At 38.2% G+C, this 16,917-nt stretch overlaps 2 protein-coding genes and 1 long non-coding RNA gene across 4 annotated transcripts in view; all 3 read right to left on the reverse strand.

The window, feature by feature from the left end:
* The window catches only part of LOC137040470 (uncharacterized), a 66,425-nt gene that overhangs the window by 14,658 nt on the left and 34,850 nt on the right, over positions 1–16,917 (reverse strand). For both annotated transcript variants that reach the window (XM_067416127.1, XM_067416126.1), the window contains 4 exons: positions 8,514–8,723; positions 8,344–8,373; positions 8,170–8,257; positions 6,587–6,644 (listed from right to left, as the gene is read on the reverse strand). In XM_067416127.1, coding sequence (XP_067272228.1) covers positions 6,587–6,644; positions 8,170–8,257; positions 8,344–8,373; positions 8,514–8,723 — 386 coding nt within the window. The remainder of the gene's footprint in view (positions 1–6,586; positions 6,645–8,169; positions 8,258–8,343; positions 8,374–8,513; positions 8,724–16,917) is intronic.
* On the reverse strand, positions 128–1,055 carry LOC137039673 (uncharacterized). Its single transcript, XR_010897760.1, has 3 exons — positions 1,008–1,055; positions 756–857; positions 128–418 (listed from the first exon to the last, which is right to left on the reverse strand). It is a non-coding gene; the product is annotated as an uncharacterized lncRNA (long non-coding RNA).
* LOC137040743 (uncharacterized) lies at positions 8,948–16,769 on the reverse strand. Its single transcript, XM_067416517.1, has 7 exons — positions 16,716–16,769; positions 16,584–16,610; positions 16,427–16,484; positions 9,976–10,323; positions 9,669–9,893; positions 9,231–9,557; positions 8,948–9,012 (listed from the first exon to the last, which is right to left on the reverse strand). Exons 1-7 carry the CDS (start codon positions 16,767–16,769, stop codon positions 8,948–8,950), a joined length of 1,104 nt encoding a protein of 367 aa, XP_067272618.1.

A 16,917-nucleotide genomic window follows, 5' to 3' on the forward strand; every position in this document is an offset into this window, starting at 1 on the left:
AAAAGAAAAGAAAAACATCACATGAAAAATGAAAACATCTGAACTTAGCAGAATTTAAACTCAGTTTCACCTGTGACTTTTAGACTGACGGCGACTGAGCTGAGACGTTTAACTCCATCCTTCATGATGAACATGAGCTGATATTCTCCAGAGTCTCTCTCTCTCAGATCTGATATTGTGAGTGTTGAACCGCCATATCCGTTCTCCTGCTTCACCCGTCCTGAGTAGTCCGAGTCTAAAGTCAAATCTTCAGGTTCATCATTCTTTCTCCAGTTTGAACTTTGTTTCTGACTGAACCAGAACACAGTTTTGAGGTTGATGTAAGAGTAAAAGCACTTCAGTGACGCCTGATATCCCTTCACAGCACAAATCCTCTCTTGACTGCAGGACACATGCAGGCGGTCCAATGTCAGAGAGCCTGAACAAGAAAACATTTCATTATTGAGAAGAAGTTTTTATACAGACAGAGGAGAGATCCTACACCAACAACACTACACCTTAAACTACACCAACATTCAGACCTACTGGACATTAAATTAAACTGATCTTAAAGGATTTCAACCATTTGAAAATATGACTGCAGAGTTTTGGTGGGGATTTTTGCCGCAGTGGTTTAAATGTACCTCACTTTTCAGTCTCCAGGGACCGAGGAGCAATAATTATATATATTATATATATATAAGATAATTAGAGCCACATTTAAATTAAAACATCAGAATAAGACCAATAAGTAACACAAACAATAATGCTCAAACCTGTAATGTGCAGTAGGATCAGGATCAGAGGTAAGAGTCTGGAGTTCATGTTCTTCACTTTCTGTAAATTCAGATTCAATGAAAGACTCAGAGCTGCTCGTCCTGAGGAAGAAAAAAAACACACACATTGAGTTTGACTGAGACACACTTGACCACAGAGTCAGAATCATGAACACAGTAACACACTTTAGAAAGTCATGCTTAAAAATACATTTTAATGTACTATTTAAGTGCAATTAAGATTATATTTACCTCTATTACATGTTGCTGTTGTTCTCTGGTTTTAGTTGTAGTTTCTACTGTCTGTTTTAGAAGTTGTGCAGACTATGATCTTATTTCCTTCCCTTTTCACAGTCACTAGATCTCAGTCCAATAGAGCAGTGGTTCTTAAACCTGTCCTGGGAATCCCCGCAGGGCACATTTTGCATGTCCCCTCATCTAACACACTTGATTCAACTCATCAGCTCAATGGTAGAAACTGCAAGACTTTGTGTGTATATTCTCTACATTACTCCACAAACAATTTAATAATCAATTAAAGCTGCAAGCAGCGATGAAAGGGTCCTCGCACCCGACAAAAACACTGAATAGTGAGCAAGATGCATTTAAGCAGGTAAATATAGGAGACATACAGAAGTCATTTTGATGTGCCACACATCCTTCTGCCAGCAGGTGGTGCTTTGACCATAACTGAATGTTGCCGTGTAGATGTCTTCAGGACTTTTATTTAAAAAAATGTTGTTAATCACATACATTAGCACTTAGCCAAGTTTTGAATGATTGCATATGTTTCTAGCATGTTTGGTACTTCCTATGATTGTAATTGAACATTGGGATGTGGATATCTTCAAGTCAGGACTGTTATCAAAAATGTGAAGTTTGGGGCAGATCAGACATTATATTCATTACTTACAACCGCTTCCTTTGTCATGGCGAATCATCAGACTTTGTCAGGCTGCCACGGACACACCCTTCAGCGAAAACTCAACATCAGCAAAATTTAACATCACCAAGGCCTTAAGATTAGACTGACCAAACATGATGTTGATCTGGTTAAATCTTAATGAGGAGTTAATCACAGTGTAAAGCATGCCATTTCCTGTTGCCCGAAGGTGGCGCTATGACTGTAACTGAATATTGGCATGTGGATGTGTTCAGGTCATGATTCTTATCTAACTTGTGAAGTTTGGGGCAGATCGGATCGTGTATCCCCGAGTTACAACAACTTCCTGTTTCACTGCTAAACATTGAGCTTTGTCAGACTGCCACGGACACGCCCTTCAGGAAAAACTCAAATTTAACATGAATGAATTTAACATTACCAATACCTTTAGATTTGATTGTGCAAATATGATTTTGATCTGATTAAATCTCTAGGAGGAGTTCATTAAAGTACAACGTCTGGAAATGGCAAAATTTGCAAAAATTTTGCAAAGAAAATTTTTAATATTTCACTTTCTGTTGGTTTCCAGATTTCATACCATGAGACTTTTTTGTAGGTATTGGGCTGTTACATGTGTGTGCCTGTACGTGAAATGTACCACTTTGGTGAAATGTTTTAGGTGGCGCTATTGAGCCATTTTGCGATGCCTAATTCTGAAACTCATATGCAGATGTCTTCAGGCCAGGACTTAAATAAAACATATTAAGTTTAGGGCAGATTGGACATTGGCGAAACATCGAATTGGTGAGGCTGCCACGGACATAACCTTCAGGGAAAACTCAAGATTTGCACAACTTAAGGGGGGGGGGGGGGGGGGGTGAAATGCTGTTTCATGCATACTGAGCTTTTTACACTGTTAAAGACTTGGATTCCCATCCTAAACATAGACAAAGTTTCAAAAACTAAGTTGGAGTTCTTCCGGTTTCTCACAAGTTTTGGAGAGTTTTTTTTGAGTATGGGTCCGCTTGACGTCAACCGGGTGGAATGTCCTTGTATGGGCCGTACGTGCTCTTCTCCCGATAGGGTGCACGTGCGAGTGACCAGAGCGAGAGACCAAATGCACGACGGTCATAAACACTGCTCTCAAAGTGCAGATCCACTCGTCCGTGCAACACTTCTGTTGAGCCGTGCTCAACTTTATTCCTGTGGGTGATGGCAAGCGACTTCAACGCCCCCGCATAGCATTCCGGGAAGGCAGCACTGCATTTGAACCGATTTGAACGCAGAAATGACGGGAAGCGTCACAACATCATGCTTCAGTCGTGTCGCAAAAGTTGATCTCCGCGGTCACTGCTGTCACAGGACTTCACAAAATTAACAATGTTACCAAAGAAGTGTGTTTTTGATGGAGCGGTCCCAGCGATAAAGGTTCATGGTCCTGCTTTGGAAACAGGCGGGGAGTAAAACTGCTTCAAATGTCTATGTTGTTGGCTATCGTCGCATAAGTAAACATCAGTAAACAACACGATCGTGTATAGTTAATTTATCAATGGAGCATGCAATCTATGGTTTGTGTTTAAATACATTTGTTTAGCTGACAATACGTGATCCAGAATCATTCGGAGGCTGAAATAAATTGAACAGGAGAAACAGCAACAGCAGGATGTCTGTCTCTGTGGTATGTACTGTATTTAGTGGCCTGTCAACATTTGTGTCTTTACTCGCAGTTTATGAGGACATGATTCTGTTTATGGACTATTGTATGCGGCTAAACCTTAGCAGTAGCAAGCAAAATGGTTTTGCACGTCAGACTAGTGTAACGTTATACATAGAACAACAATGGAGTAACCGTTAGCGCATTTGAATGACGAAGCATGCGATCGTGTCGTTTACTGATGTTTACTCACGCGACAAGCCAACAGCAGAGACATTTGAAGCAGTTTTACTCACCGGCTGCCTCCAAAGCAGGACTGAACCTTTATCGCTAGGACCGCTCCGTCAAAAACACACTTCTTTGGTATGATTTGGTGAAGTCCTGTGACAGCATTGACCGTGGAAATCCGCGATGTTGTGAAGCTTCCCGTCATTTCTGCATTCAAATCGGTTCAAATGCAGCGCTGCCTTCCGGGAATGCTGTTCTGAAGCCTTGATATCACCCATAGGAATAAAGTGTAGCGGGAGCGCGGCGCGTCATAAGTGTTCACAGACGAGTGCATCTGCATCTGAGTGAGTGTTTATGGGCGTGCATTTCCTCTCTCGCTCTAGTCACGCGCGCGCACCCTACCGGGAGAAGAGCCCGCACAGCCCATACAAGGACCTTACGTTCTATTGACGTCAAACCGAGCCATACTCGAAAAAACTCTCCTAAACTTGTGAGAAACCGGAAGGAGTATTTTTGACAAAGAAATACTCCATCAAACGTCTAACATTAGTTTTTGAAACTTTGTCTATGTTTAGGATGGGAATCAAAGTCTTTAACAGTGTAAAAAGCAGTATGCATGAAACAGCATTTCACCCCCCCTTTATAGTACGACATCTGGAAACGGAAAATACTGCAAAAATGTTGCAGAGAAAATTCAAAATATCTCCTCAAATTCCTGTTGGTTTTCAGATTTTGCACCCAAAAAAGCATAAAGCATGGTAAAAAAGCATCTACTGAAATGTAACACTTCCATGTTCCAAAAGAAAACTAAATGTTTAAAAAAAATATATTTTGTAATTAACAAGAGAGTTTTATACTATTGCGGCAAGCAGAGATCCATTCATGTTAGATATAGTTCCGGGTCACTAAAGACCTGAATATGTATATGCTTGGCAAAACATTCAGGCATTTAAGGGTTAATATAACCTTATTCCTCTATGGTCTGTTCAATTACAAAAATGTGTACTTTTATATTATTTGAAAGAATTAAATGCTGTTTCATGTCTATCCTTGTATTGTTCAAATGGTCGATGTTGATATGGGATTTAAGAAGTAATTTGTAATAACCAATGCAATATTTTTAGAGAGAGTAATACAGTAAACAAATTACTCTGTTGAAGATGTAGCTTATCCGACTTCCCCTTGAACTGATAGTAACCCAGAGTTTCCCAGTTGAGAGACACTATAGTAACCCATTTGATCAGTGTGACAAATCAAGACTCAAAAATCTCTAGTTTTGGTTCCTTTTTGGCAATGGCCTTCAGAGTCAAAATGGCACAGACTTGAAGTCTCATAGGAAATTGAGGTATTTACATCCCGAATACTGATAAAAACTTGTCAAACTTTGCAATCACCTCAGTAACAATCTCATGGATGAGCTAGAAAAAAAAGACCAAGTTATCCATATATCCACACATACGGTCAATCAAATAATTTAAAACTGAGATGGGCAACTTTATTCCTGGAGGTCCACTTTATTCCTGGATATGCCGAGTTTATACCATGAGAAAAACTCACCTGCCTGTAGCTTTCTAGCTATCCTGAAGACATTGATAAGTTTGTTAAGGTACATTATGTTTGATTAGAGTTGTAGCTAAACTCTGCAGGGTAGTGAACCTCCAGAACCGAAGTTGCCCATCTCTGATTTGATTTATAACCGTCTTTGCCTTCAAAAGCAATCATTGTCCCGTAGCCAATCCTAGCATTCACGCAGAACTGGTGTTTCTTGAACTTTATGACTCAAACCCAGTCCCTGGAGGTTACAACGTGGAACATGGAACAAGTCCAGACATTATTTCACATCCTAAATAAGGAGTTTAAGATTTCAGTCAAACTTCAGATATGAGTGTATGCACAGAATACATTTTAATGGTGTCCAAATTAGTGGTGACCGAGTGGCCAGAAGGACCTGAGTGAAATCAGGGACAGAATGTTCATCTGCCAAGAACAGCTCAATGAATTTTAAAGCAGCTAGAGTGTCAAACTGCAGGAACAGCACTTAAGATCCATTTCCTTATTAAAGATTTAAATAGGCTGGACTAATTCATTTTTAAAATACAATAGGCCAATGAATGGCATAATTGTCTAAAATATGTTTTACAGTTATATTTTTCTTTTTTGTTATGAATGGTTACATTTAAAGGATTTGTAGTGGAAACAGCCTAAAAAAAGCTACATGTTAAATTTTTTTGTAAATATTTTGTTTTTAACAGTATTTAAAATGAGACTGCCACACCAGTGCGGTTTACCTGGTGTTTATTTGTCTCAACAACTCAGGTCTTCCCAGTGCATACTCAGGTGCGACTCAGTGTGACAACGTGACAAAGGCTATCCAATAAATTCTCTAATGTGGATAAAGATATATTTTGTTCACATCACTATACAACACATGTCCTTATTAGGAGAAATGAGAACGAGACTAAAATGAGAAATACTTGCGTGTACCAATGCAAATAAAACAAACTTACAGCAATAAGATAGTTAATTAAGTCTCAATATCGATCATGTACAGTCAAACTATCACACAAAGACTATTCATGAAGCAGAGCTGACTGTACATTATCACACATATTACATGCCTACCAAAAATAAGACATGAAATACTGATTTGAGCTGTAAATATTTTATTATGCGATTAGAGACGGAGTGATACATGAGAATAAAAAGTGTAAGTTATATAAGTGGAGAATACACAGTGAATTATGTGATTTATATTTCCCAAAAGCAATAATATGATTGGCTCACTAGAGGGCAACAGTGTGTTATCTGAACTTGACAGTGGAATAGTGGACATCCTCTGTTTCTGTTTCACATAATTCTGTAGGGATTGAAAATGCATCTTTTCTTTTAAAACTAATGCTGGAATATTGAATGTCTTGATCTGCATCTGCTTTCTGTGTGAGGTCAGAGGACGCAGTGTTATCCTGCACAGTGTCATACTGGTGGAGAAACACAATAAGTAAATAAGAGAAGTTCACTTTTCAAATAAATGTGTGTAAAATTAGATTTAGAGTGAGCCATTCTCACCAGCACTTCCTCCTTTTCAACCCTGCTGTGGGTTTTAGACAAGGTACACTTTCTCCTCCTTAAAGAAACACAACCATTTATATATTATAGGGGTTGCACAGACTGGTTGACTGTAATGCTCTGCCATGACGCTTTAAACTTGACGTCGACTAGTCGCTGGCCTATTGAGGGAGCAACAGGATAAGCCACACTCCCTTTCCAACAGTTAAAAATGACAAATAAATGCATACGCAGAGAAGCCTGACAAACCAGACCCACATCAAGATGTTTGGTCTGGAAACTCACCATTGACAGCTCAATCCGAGGGGCGGGATAAACGGTTGTCTTTCAAACTCCCTCTGCACGGGATAGGATAGCGCTACACCAACCAGAGCAACGAAGGTGAAGCTGAGCTCGTTGACAGATTAAACTTTCGCCGTATCCAGTCGGCAAAACTCAGAACACATCTTCCCTTTTTAAGAATGACTTCAGTGCCGTTCTTTGTTCTTTTCTCAGAGAAAAGCTTAACTGAAGTCTTCCAGAATCGCGGTCAAAGCTGATTCGAAAGACTGCCGTTCGCCAGTTTCTGTATTTACTAGAAGCATGCGCAACTCGGCCATCATTATATTAAGCCCCGTCCACAGACTCTATACACTATATGATGGGCCCGACCAAAGTTTGGCGTTTAAAGCTCAGAAGTGAATTGAGAGTTGCTAGACGACACTCGTGGCAAATTAGATTTGCTGCCACTAGGGTGCGTCCGGATTTCTAGGCTATACTCAGAGCTCTCCACAAGACATTTTTGATTATGCCATCTGGATGCTTAAAATTGATTGGGACCATGCACATTTTAAACAGCTTGTTGTAAAGGTAATTTAATCACAGTTCTAAACTAATACGTGCTACATTTTTACACACACATAGCTCACGCATCAAGCAGAGATCACGCGCACCACACACAGAATCATTCAGTTGCACAGAAATGTATTGTCAACTGTTCTGTGATTTATCAATAAAATAGTTTAGAAACTGAAAAGTTCTAGCATATATTTCTTGATAACTAAAACCCACAGCTTCACTAGAGAGATGCTGCCAGGTAGAATTCATTCTAGTCGCTCTCTCACTAATACATTCATAGAAGTGTAATTTTTACTAGGCTACTTTATCTGTATATGATTCAAAACGAGCAGAAAACTGTAAGAATTATAGTGGACCCAAAGACGAAAGAATTGATTAACTAAAGGTGTTATGTAGGAGCAATAAACTTTTGGCCAGTGCTGTTTCATGTCATATGTTCACATCATAAAAACAAAAACAAACTGCGTTTACATATCAGCTCAAGGGTCCGGCTCATTTGTTCTTTAATGACATTATCAGCGACTAGTCGACATCATTTAAAGGACTTTTAAAAAATCTGAAGTCATTCACATTTAATACAAATCTTGTGAATAGATTATATTCAAGCACAAGATTATATTTCACAATTTGAGCCAACATTTGTGATGAAATGGTGCAGAATCTTAAATATTTCTATTTGCTTTAGCTCATTTTCGGTTTACATTTTTTTCTTCAAAATCCTACAACTTATAACAATATTTACTGACCTGTACCATAGGACTGCTATGAGTGCAAGAGTCAAAAACACACACAGTCCGACTGCAGTGTTTCGTAGTGCTGTGCTCTCCTCTCCGTCTGGACACAGAAATGAATAGATCTGTTTCACTCAGAATGCAGCGATCATTGACACTAAAGCACATGTATCATGAGAGATGTGTTACCTTCTTCTGGACTTGGAGTGGTCTGGATTTCTAGCACAAGAGAGAAGTTCAGATACACTCAAAAAACAAGATACACTTATGATATCAAAGCACTAATTAAACATAAAGTACATAATCTTAATGCTGCAATAACTTCACACTAAAGCACATGTATCATGAGAGATGTGTACCTCCTACAGCACAGGAATACTCTTGAAGCTCTTCATTGCTGACTGAGTCCAGGTACAGCTTGTTGTCTTTAGTGAATCCATCCGTTACCTGCCGTCCGTTCTTGTTCCAGATGTAAGTCTGGTTGTTGTTCAGAGTGCATTTAGTTGAGCAGCTTAATATCACTTCCTGTCGCTCTGATATAATGTTTGGGCTGCTTATCACCATCAGATCTGAAAAACAGAATTAAAGCACTTCAAACTGGACTAACACTGAGTTTGACTATAATAGAAAACAAAAACGTTATGTTTGTACGTATGATGTTTTTATTAACAAGGTTCGAGAGGAACACGTTCAAATGATCTGTCCAGTCATCATGTCATTCAAACCAGCTGTCAGCAATCAACATGACTACCGAATCAGCACAAGTGAAGGACTTCATAAATACCCAGTCACGTCACCAAAGTTCATTGACAGTTTTCCAGCCTCCCTCCACCATCACCCCATCTTCCTCACACTCACCTGACCAGAGATACAGGGGAGTGCTCTGGTTTCAGGCCAAATTCCAAGCTCAGAACCCTTTATTCAGACAGCACACCAAACACACATACTTTTTACTATCTGATTATTTGTAAGTGTGAACTCTTGAAATAAAAAGTTGTAGTAGTCTTGATGACAGCAAATTGTCTGTGACTCTTCTCATTAAAATCTTATCAAATTCCTCTGATCAGTTACAGTACCTGTGACAGTAAGAATGACTCCAGGTGATCCAGAGTATTTTCCATCTGTTCTGTCAGTGATGAACCTGAATCGATATTCTCCAGAGTCGCTGCTCTTGAGCTCTTTGATTCTCAGTGTGTTCCCCACATACTCCACACGACCAGCAAACTGATCCTCCTCACGCAGATCCTTGAAGTCACCGGGCTGAGTGTAATGCCAGAATGTTTTATTTACAGAATAACCAGAGGGATGTGTGTATGTGCAGGAAATGTCTACTGTTGAGCCCATCAAAGCACAGACTCTTCTAGAGGTGTAAGTCACATCCCAGCAGTGATCATTAGAAATGCCTGAAAGAGTCACAGATTAACATGTAAAACACACACTTACTTTAAAACATGTTTAAATATACACACGGATGAACAAACAGAACCACATTGTGTGTATTATTTGACACTCACACACAGAAGAGGAAAGATGTTTAAGGTTTCTATCAAGAGAACAGGAATATCTGCCAGCATCTGTGCTGGGTGACACAAACATGTCACGAGACGGTGTAGGTCTGTAAAACCGTCCATCCTTCATCCAGTAATACAAAACTCCAGAGGTGCAGGAAGAATCACAGGTCAGTTTTACTGTCTGATATCTCGGGTCTGTAGTTTCAGGATTCATTCTCACTCGCAGGTCTGAATTAGAGTAAAAATTAAGAAAAACATCACATGAAAAATGAAAACATCTGAACTGAGCAGAATCTAGACTCAGTTTCACCTGTGACTGTTAGACTGACGGCGTCTGAGCGGAGACGTTTAACTCCATCCTTCATGATGAACATGAGCTGATATTCTCCAGAGTCTCTCTCTCTCAGATCTGATATTATGAGTGTTGAATGGCCGGATCCGTTCTCCTGCTTCACCCGTCCTGAGTAGTCCGAGTCTAAAGTCAAATCTTCAGGTTCATCATTCTTTCTCCAGTTTGAACTTTGTTTCTGACTGAACCAGAACAGAGTTTTGATGTTGATGTTGGAGTAAGAGCACTTCAGAGTCGCCTGATATCCCTTCACAGCACAAATCCTCTCTTGACTGCAGGATACAGACAGACGGTCCAATGTCAGAAAGCCTGAACCAGAAAACATTTCATTATTGAGATGAAGTTTATAGAGACAGAGTGACTCATCATAATCTGAAAACCACGCCCTCTGCAGAACAATCATACTGTCTTCCCATATGGAAAAGTTTAGCTAAAAACTGTGATTCTTATATGTTCCAACAGAATACTGTAAAGATCATATATGCTGCAAAAACCACATATACAAACTGCACAATATTAATGTATTTTCAATCATATATGTCCTACACTGTAAAAAAATATATATTCTGGATTGTGTTAAATACAACCCCTGCAAATGAGTTAGATTTTACTTTAGTAAATTAATTAGCAAGTAAAACGAATACAAATTGGTAACCCTAACGCATAGAAAATATTTTCTTATATATGTGAATGATAAATATATTCAATTATTTAACTGCATATTAAAAATATACATGATAAATATATTACAATATTTAATAATACATGAGGAATTGCTGCTTTCAATTTGAAAAATATGTGACAATATATTTACTTATATATATACACACACATACAGTTCACAATAACAAGTCAGGCACACCGGCATGTTCCTAAATCTTTAGCAAAGAGCTATAACTGTACCGCAAAGTGCACAGACATTATTTTTAATAAAAGTAGTTTTATTAGTTTTTGGCCAAATGTCAACCTCACTATATCCACTATCTCAACCGATCTCCCTCTATAAAATTGAGCAAAAACACGTGAAATAACAATTAATTTTAACATTTAACCTCCTTTAAACCAGAAATAAAGCATGATGGGAAGTAAAAAAACTCATTCTGTAAAGATGTTTATATGTGTGTCCATGTATGCATTCACATTAATATAGGAAATTCAATATACAGTAGCTAAGGCTACACAATAAAGGATAATACTTTATGGATATTACATGTAATGCTATTTATGTCTTAATGACTAAATATTGTATGTGTTAAAATATAGCCATACAAGGTCAATGCATACATTGCAGTAGCTATATTAAAAAGGCTTTAGTTTCCTTTTTTCCTTTATATTTCCTATAATATAGGCTATTTTGCATATAATTGCAGTATATTCCCATATATTTGTTTCGTACTGGCCTTCGTTCTACCTATACAAACTATTTGTTAACAGTAATATCAGCAATATTTAAAAAAAATATTAAACACTCAAAAATAGCCTTAGTTCTGTCATCGCTAACTGCGCATGCATCAACGTGCCGCGGCCAGGCGGAAATCAATCGCGGGTTCATTGCCTCCATCTATGATATGATTGCCTCCCAGCGGGACTGCGAAGTGTCGAGCTCGCCGGTCAAACTGTCAAGGTTGTTATTGCCGCTGTCTTTGCGTAAATAGATCGCAGTGATTCGCATCAACACAGCGTTCACACATCCTTGCTGGCGAACACAGCACACGGTGTGGGCTTTCAGCTGGTGAATGGCTGATGGTGTTGAGTCGGCGGAATGGTGATGAGCAAACGTGTTGTGTGTTTTGGCGGAAATTTTCAAGTACCCAAGAGTGCAGTCTGGACGATGGGGCGGGGCGACACATGCAATTTCATTGGTTTACAATACAACAAATCTTATTGGCGTAGACGCTTCAAGCCTGCACATGCGCATTCCTTAATGTACGATTTTTTGAATGAATCACTGGTGCTGCGTTCCACTCCACATTAAGACACGCACTTGCAAACTTCCCTAAGCACTTCCCCTTGGGGGAATCCCTGCCGCCATTTTTAAGTGTGTTCCACTTCGTGAAGTGGACAAGGGAAGTTTGTATGGACAGACCCTTGCTCCCTCGATTTTGACCGAGTGAGCGAGTCTACTTCATATGTACACTTCAGGCAGCTTCATATACCACAATGCAACGCGATTGTGACGCCACCACATATCACGTTTAATTTACCCCACCACAAACAACTATAACTATTTTTAAAAACATTTAAAACAACCCAAACACATCCATATACATATAGAATGCTGCATTAAACAGTTTCGTAAAGGTAAAAAATAAATAATATATCAACTCCATAGTGGATTCCAAGTGATCAAGGGCTTAGGGCGTTCCAGTTCAGTCCATTTGAAAAGTTTCCGCCAGTAGTGGGCACTCATGCAACGTAGGCATGACGCACATCCGAGTGAACGAGACGGAGGGAAGTTTGCGAGTGAAGGGCATGATAAAAACGAACTGGAACGCAGCAACGGAATAGATTCGTTTTAAAACGAGCGCTTGGTGACGGTACCTCCGATATAATTAAGGCTAATCGAGTGCCGAAGTCATGACGTCACTTTGTAGGCCAAAACGCGGAAGTGAGTTAGCATTTTAGCACTTCTGTTTCCCTCGCTCTAAAGTCTATTGGTTTTTTGAATGGGTTTTTGCTAAATCGCCTTAAATAAGGTATGTGGTAAACAAAGCCTCTAAATATTTTCACATTTTGATCTATGACATAAAAAGTTCTAACCTGCTTGTGATTTTTTTTAACTTTATTGTGTCTTAAAAATGGCGGTTGCTAACAAGTTGCTAAAAGGGTCTACATCCTTTGGCCGGGACTTTAGACATCATCGCGACAAACGGGAAATCTCACCAGCCCGCGTTTCATTCACTTTTGAATTCTGTAAGTAAATGTTTAATAAAATAAAAAAAACTAGCCCGCGTTTCAGCCTCACGCTCTTAGAAGTTTACCTTTCAGTTAATATACATAGTTATATATTTAGTCTTTTCAAATAGTAGTGTTTCCAAATAATGTTGTACACAGAAATCTGTGATATTAAGGTAAACAATTACCCGTTCTTCATTTCTGTGGAGAGACTGTAGTGTTTTGTTTTGTCCCGAGATGGAACTACAAATCATCGACTGAAAGTTGCACTGTTCTACATGTCCAGATTTATAGTGGTTCTCTCCTCGATATATGATCAATCGTCTAAGGAAAATGATTGTAAATTGATACGGCTAGCTTACGTCGTTAGTGCTTCTGAGGTGGTAAAAGCACGTTTTTTTTCTGGCGAATTAGCAAATGGTATGCAAACATACAATCAAACATAATACAGTGAAAGATAATCTTTAAAGTCTATTTGGGGCATGAGGATCAGGCATAATAGCATAATCTTAATCACAAAGAAAATAGTATTAAGGTTTATATAAACTAACAAAATAATAAACTAATAAATAAAACATTAACAAACAAGAAGAAAAATCTCAGAGAGGCACGCATAAACTCAATTAGTTTCTAACATTTTTGGAAAATACGATTGGGCAATATTTCTCATGAAAAAGTGGATGTGTTCATACCATAGACCGTAAAAAAATACGTTCATACACAGCGCAGATCATAATGAGCAAACGTGTTTTTTAAATAAAGTGTGAGGAAGCTTGATGATAACGTAGATCCACGACTGTCTGCTGTAGTCCGTTTATAGCCTAATGTTAGCATTTTATATCTGACGGCTTTATTTAGGCTTCAAACGGTATACATGTTGGATTCACTTGTAAAGATTATCTTGATAGACAAAACGTGTAAGGGTCATAACTCTTTGTTGAACACAGATCTTATTTTTTGCGATTGTCCAAAAGTCTATGGTGAAAATGCTTAGGCTTTTGATCGAGGGAACCCATGCGCCGCTAACTTCCAGGTTGGCCTACAAAGTGACGTCATGACTTCGGCACTCTATAGAGCTGTTTAACATTTGGCTTCTTCATCAGGGTCGGTGGATCAGCACAAACCCGGATTTTACGCAAATGATAATTAATTATTAACTGTAGTATTGGACACCTAATTTTAGTTTAAAGCATGACCAATCATTTAGCGAGATTGTTGTCCAATTGCATAAACGGTATAAAGTCTTTCCCTGTTAATAAAATATGTGGGCCTATGTAGGTCTAAGTTATAGTTTTAAAGGTCCATATTTGATTGTAGGACTAAATAGCTAAGTGTCAACGGGTTAACATATGACAAATTAGAATTAGATTAAAAATCCATTTATTTTTCTACCCTCGCTTTGTGCATGCTATAATCTGTGTAGAAACAGGATAAAAATAATTGTAACTCCTGTAAATCTGTGCAACACTACGCGAGGCCTTGCAGTAAATACCAAGAAGAGAAGTGATAGAAACATTTATTGCAATACGCACTTGAGCACATAAATACCCACAAAGAAGTTACACTGCGTGGAATATATTAATAATAGATTTTCATATATATAAATTACCTAAATCAAAATAGATTGGCACCTTATTAATATTTTTCACATATATTAAACACATGTAAATATGTTTATGTTGCATAGATTTATTTCCTTTATGTGTAAATAAGTATAGCGATACATATTTTAATTTCTAATATGTGTTAATATATTAGTTTTCTATATATGTAAATCTTTTGAATTATATTTAATGCTGCAGTTTAATATATTTTACATAAGTGTGCCTCCATATATGTAAATATTTTCATTTTATAAACATCAATAAATTTGTAATGAAAAAGTCAACATTTCATATTTTCCAGACAATGCAAAAATGTTGACCCAATGGATATAATCAAAAATTGTCTGCAGAGAACACATGCTAAACAACAATAGTTTGTGATTTTTATTGATGTTAACAAAAAGTAAAATTACAGAGAGCATATATAAACTTAACTGCACAAAAATAAAATTTAGCAAATCCAGACACAAATAGACTTTAACTCAAAATACAAAGCTTTAATGTAAACTTGGATTTGCAATAGGGTGTGCAATATGTCACTTTCCCGTTGGGACACGACCCTCAGCTGGACTGAGTGGCAAAACATTCTGGAGCAGGGCTGACTTTAATAAGAGAAATTGCAAAAAATGGGAGCAAAACAAGCTTCTTCTTTTTTGCTGAAATAAATTAAATGTATTTGGATTCAACAGTGAATATTACAACTCGCCAAAGAACCAGTGTTTGGCCACGAATTGGATTTTCAGATATTTATATGTACCTGATTCCGATGCCAGGGAAATATATAAAGCAAAGCCTGTGAACACTTTATCTGCTAAACATATACTATTAATACAGTTTAGGTAGCTAAATCCAGGGCCAAGTTTTTCAAAAGTAATCCACTATTTTGGATAACAGATTGGATCAAATCTTGAAAATGTGTTTTTCAAAAGAAAAACGGATTACACAATCGGATTATATCACGTAATCCAATCTTGGTTTTGATCTGGATATCATTTTCTGTGTTTTCATTTCAAATAAAATTAAACTTATATTGACCTCACACTGGCTATTCTACTTGTGCTCTTTACATATCTATAGTTCTACTTTGTGATTTCCAATCCTGTTTGAGCACCGGTTATCCAGCACTGGTTATCCAGATTTGGTGATCCTGAAAAGTTCCTATCCAGTTCAGATTGATCCAATCTGATGTTGCTTTAAAAAACTGGCTTCAAAAGTAAGCTGGATTACATGATCACGGATCGCACAAAAAGGATTACTAAATCCGGATCAATTTTATCCGGATAAAATCTTTTGAAAAACCGGGCCCAGAAAAACTGGGTTTGTCCATTTAACCATCCACCTTTGTAGAACACAATGCTCATTACAATGTATATTTTTTAATAAACGCTAACAAAAATATAAATATTTAATTGATGCGTTGCCAATACAGTATATAACCTCGTATATGATTTTAGCCAAAAATTTTACATATCTAACATAAAATGTTCTGATGTCTGGATTCAGGTTGTTTCTGCGAATAGCAGCAATCTATTTGTTTGTCTCATTCTGCAAGTTTCATAGCTTAAAACATCCTCCTCATTATAAACAAAGCATTGATTTAATCCAAAAATGGATGTTGCAGGATCTGTAATTATATTAGCATGAGACTGCTTCCAGAGCAAGACATCAATTAATGCTATTTTGACAAATAAAACTGATTGTCTCCTCTCCAACAATAAGCTGGGGTGTTCTGGTTCAATATGGCTGCTGTCATGTCATCAAGGTGGATGATGCACATTAGTGGTGGAGAAAATTCCCCCCTTCCATATGTAAAGCGCTTTGAGTACCCAGTAAAGCACTATATAAATAACTATTAAAAAAACATAACCCCAAACTTTTGAATGGTACTAGTGCATGTTTGAGATTTTACATACGGTACATAGGACCTCTGAGCTCATCACCAACTCCAGCGAGCCCAGGCAGAAGGTTTGGCTGTCAACCAGGGACATCAGGCTACATCTGAGTCCCAGATTCATTGGTCCCTTCCCAATAGTGACGTCCCTTCCCACGTGATGGTATCCCAACCCACACCCTCTCCTGAGTTTTGATCACCTCTACCTGCACCTCATCAGCACTAACACTTAAGCACCACAGTCACAGTCACTCATTGTCCAGTCTCGTTTATGCAAGGTACTCATTCCAAGCTACAAACAATGGACTCACCTTGCTATTCTGACCTAATCTCCAGCAATTCTCCTGTGTCTCCTTCGTCTCCATCATCCAGTGTCTCCAAGTCTCCTGATCTCCATCATCTTGTGGCTAAGTGTTCCTTCCTTCTCCAGTGTCTATCTCCATCGTCTCCCTGAGTCTCCAAGCTTCTCTCACCTGCCTGTCATTATCCCAAGACCCCTCTCTGCACTAATCT

The sequence above is a fragment of the Pseudorasbora parva genome, chromosome 14, assembly GCF_024679245.1.
Source record: "Pseudorasbora parva isolate DD20220531a chromosome 14, ASM2467924v1, whole genome shotgun sequence".
Classification (NCBI taxonomy): domain Eukaryota; kingdom Metazoa; phylum Chordata; class Actinopteri; order Cypriniformes; family Gobionidae; genus Pseudorasbora; species Pseudorasbora parva.

Coding starts and splice junctions, on each gene's coding strand:
- LOC137040743 (XM_067416517.1), bottom strand. CDS start 16,769: ATGGAGACGAAGGAGACACAGGAGAATTGCTGGAGATTAGGTCAGAAT. Junction 9,894..9,975: donor CGTCAGTCTAACAGTCACAG/GTGAAACTGAGT, acceptor ACTCTAATTCAG/ACCTGCGAGTGAGAATGAAT. Junction 9,558..9,668: donor ACATCTTTCCTCTTCTGTGT/GTGAGTGTCAAA, acceptor TGACTCTTTCAG/GCATTTCTAATGATCACTGC.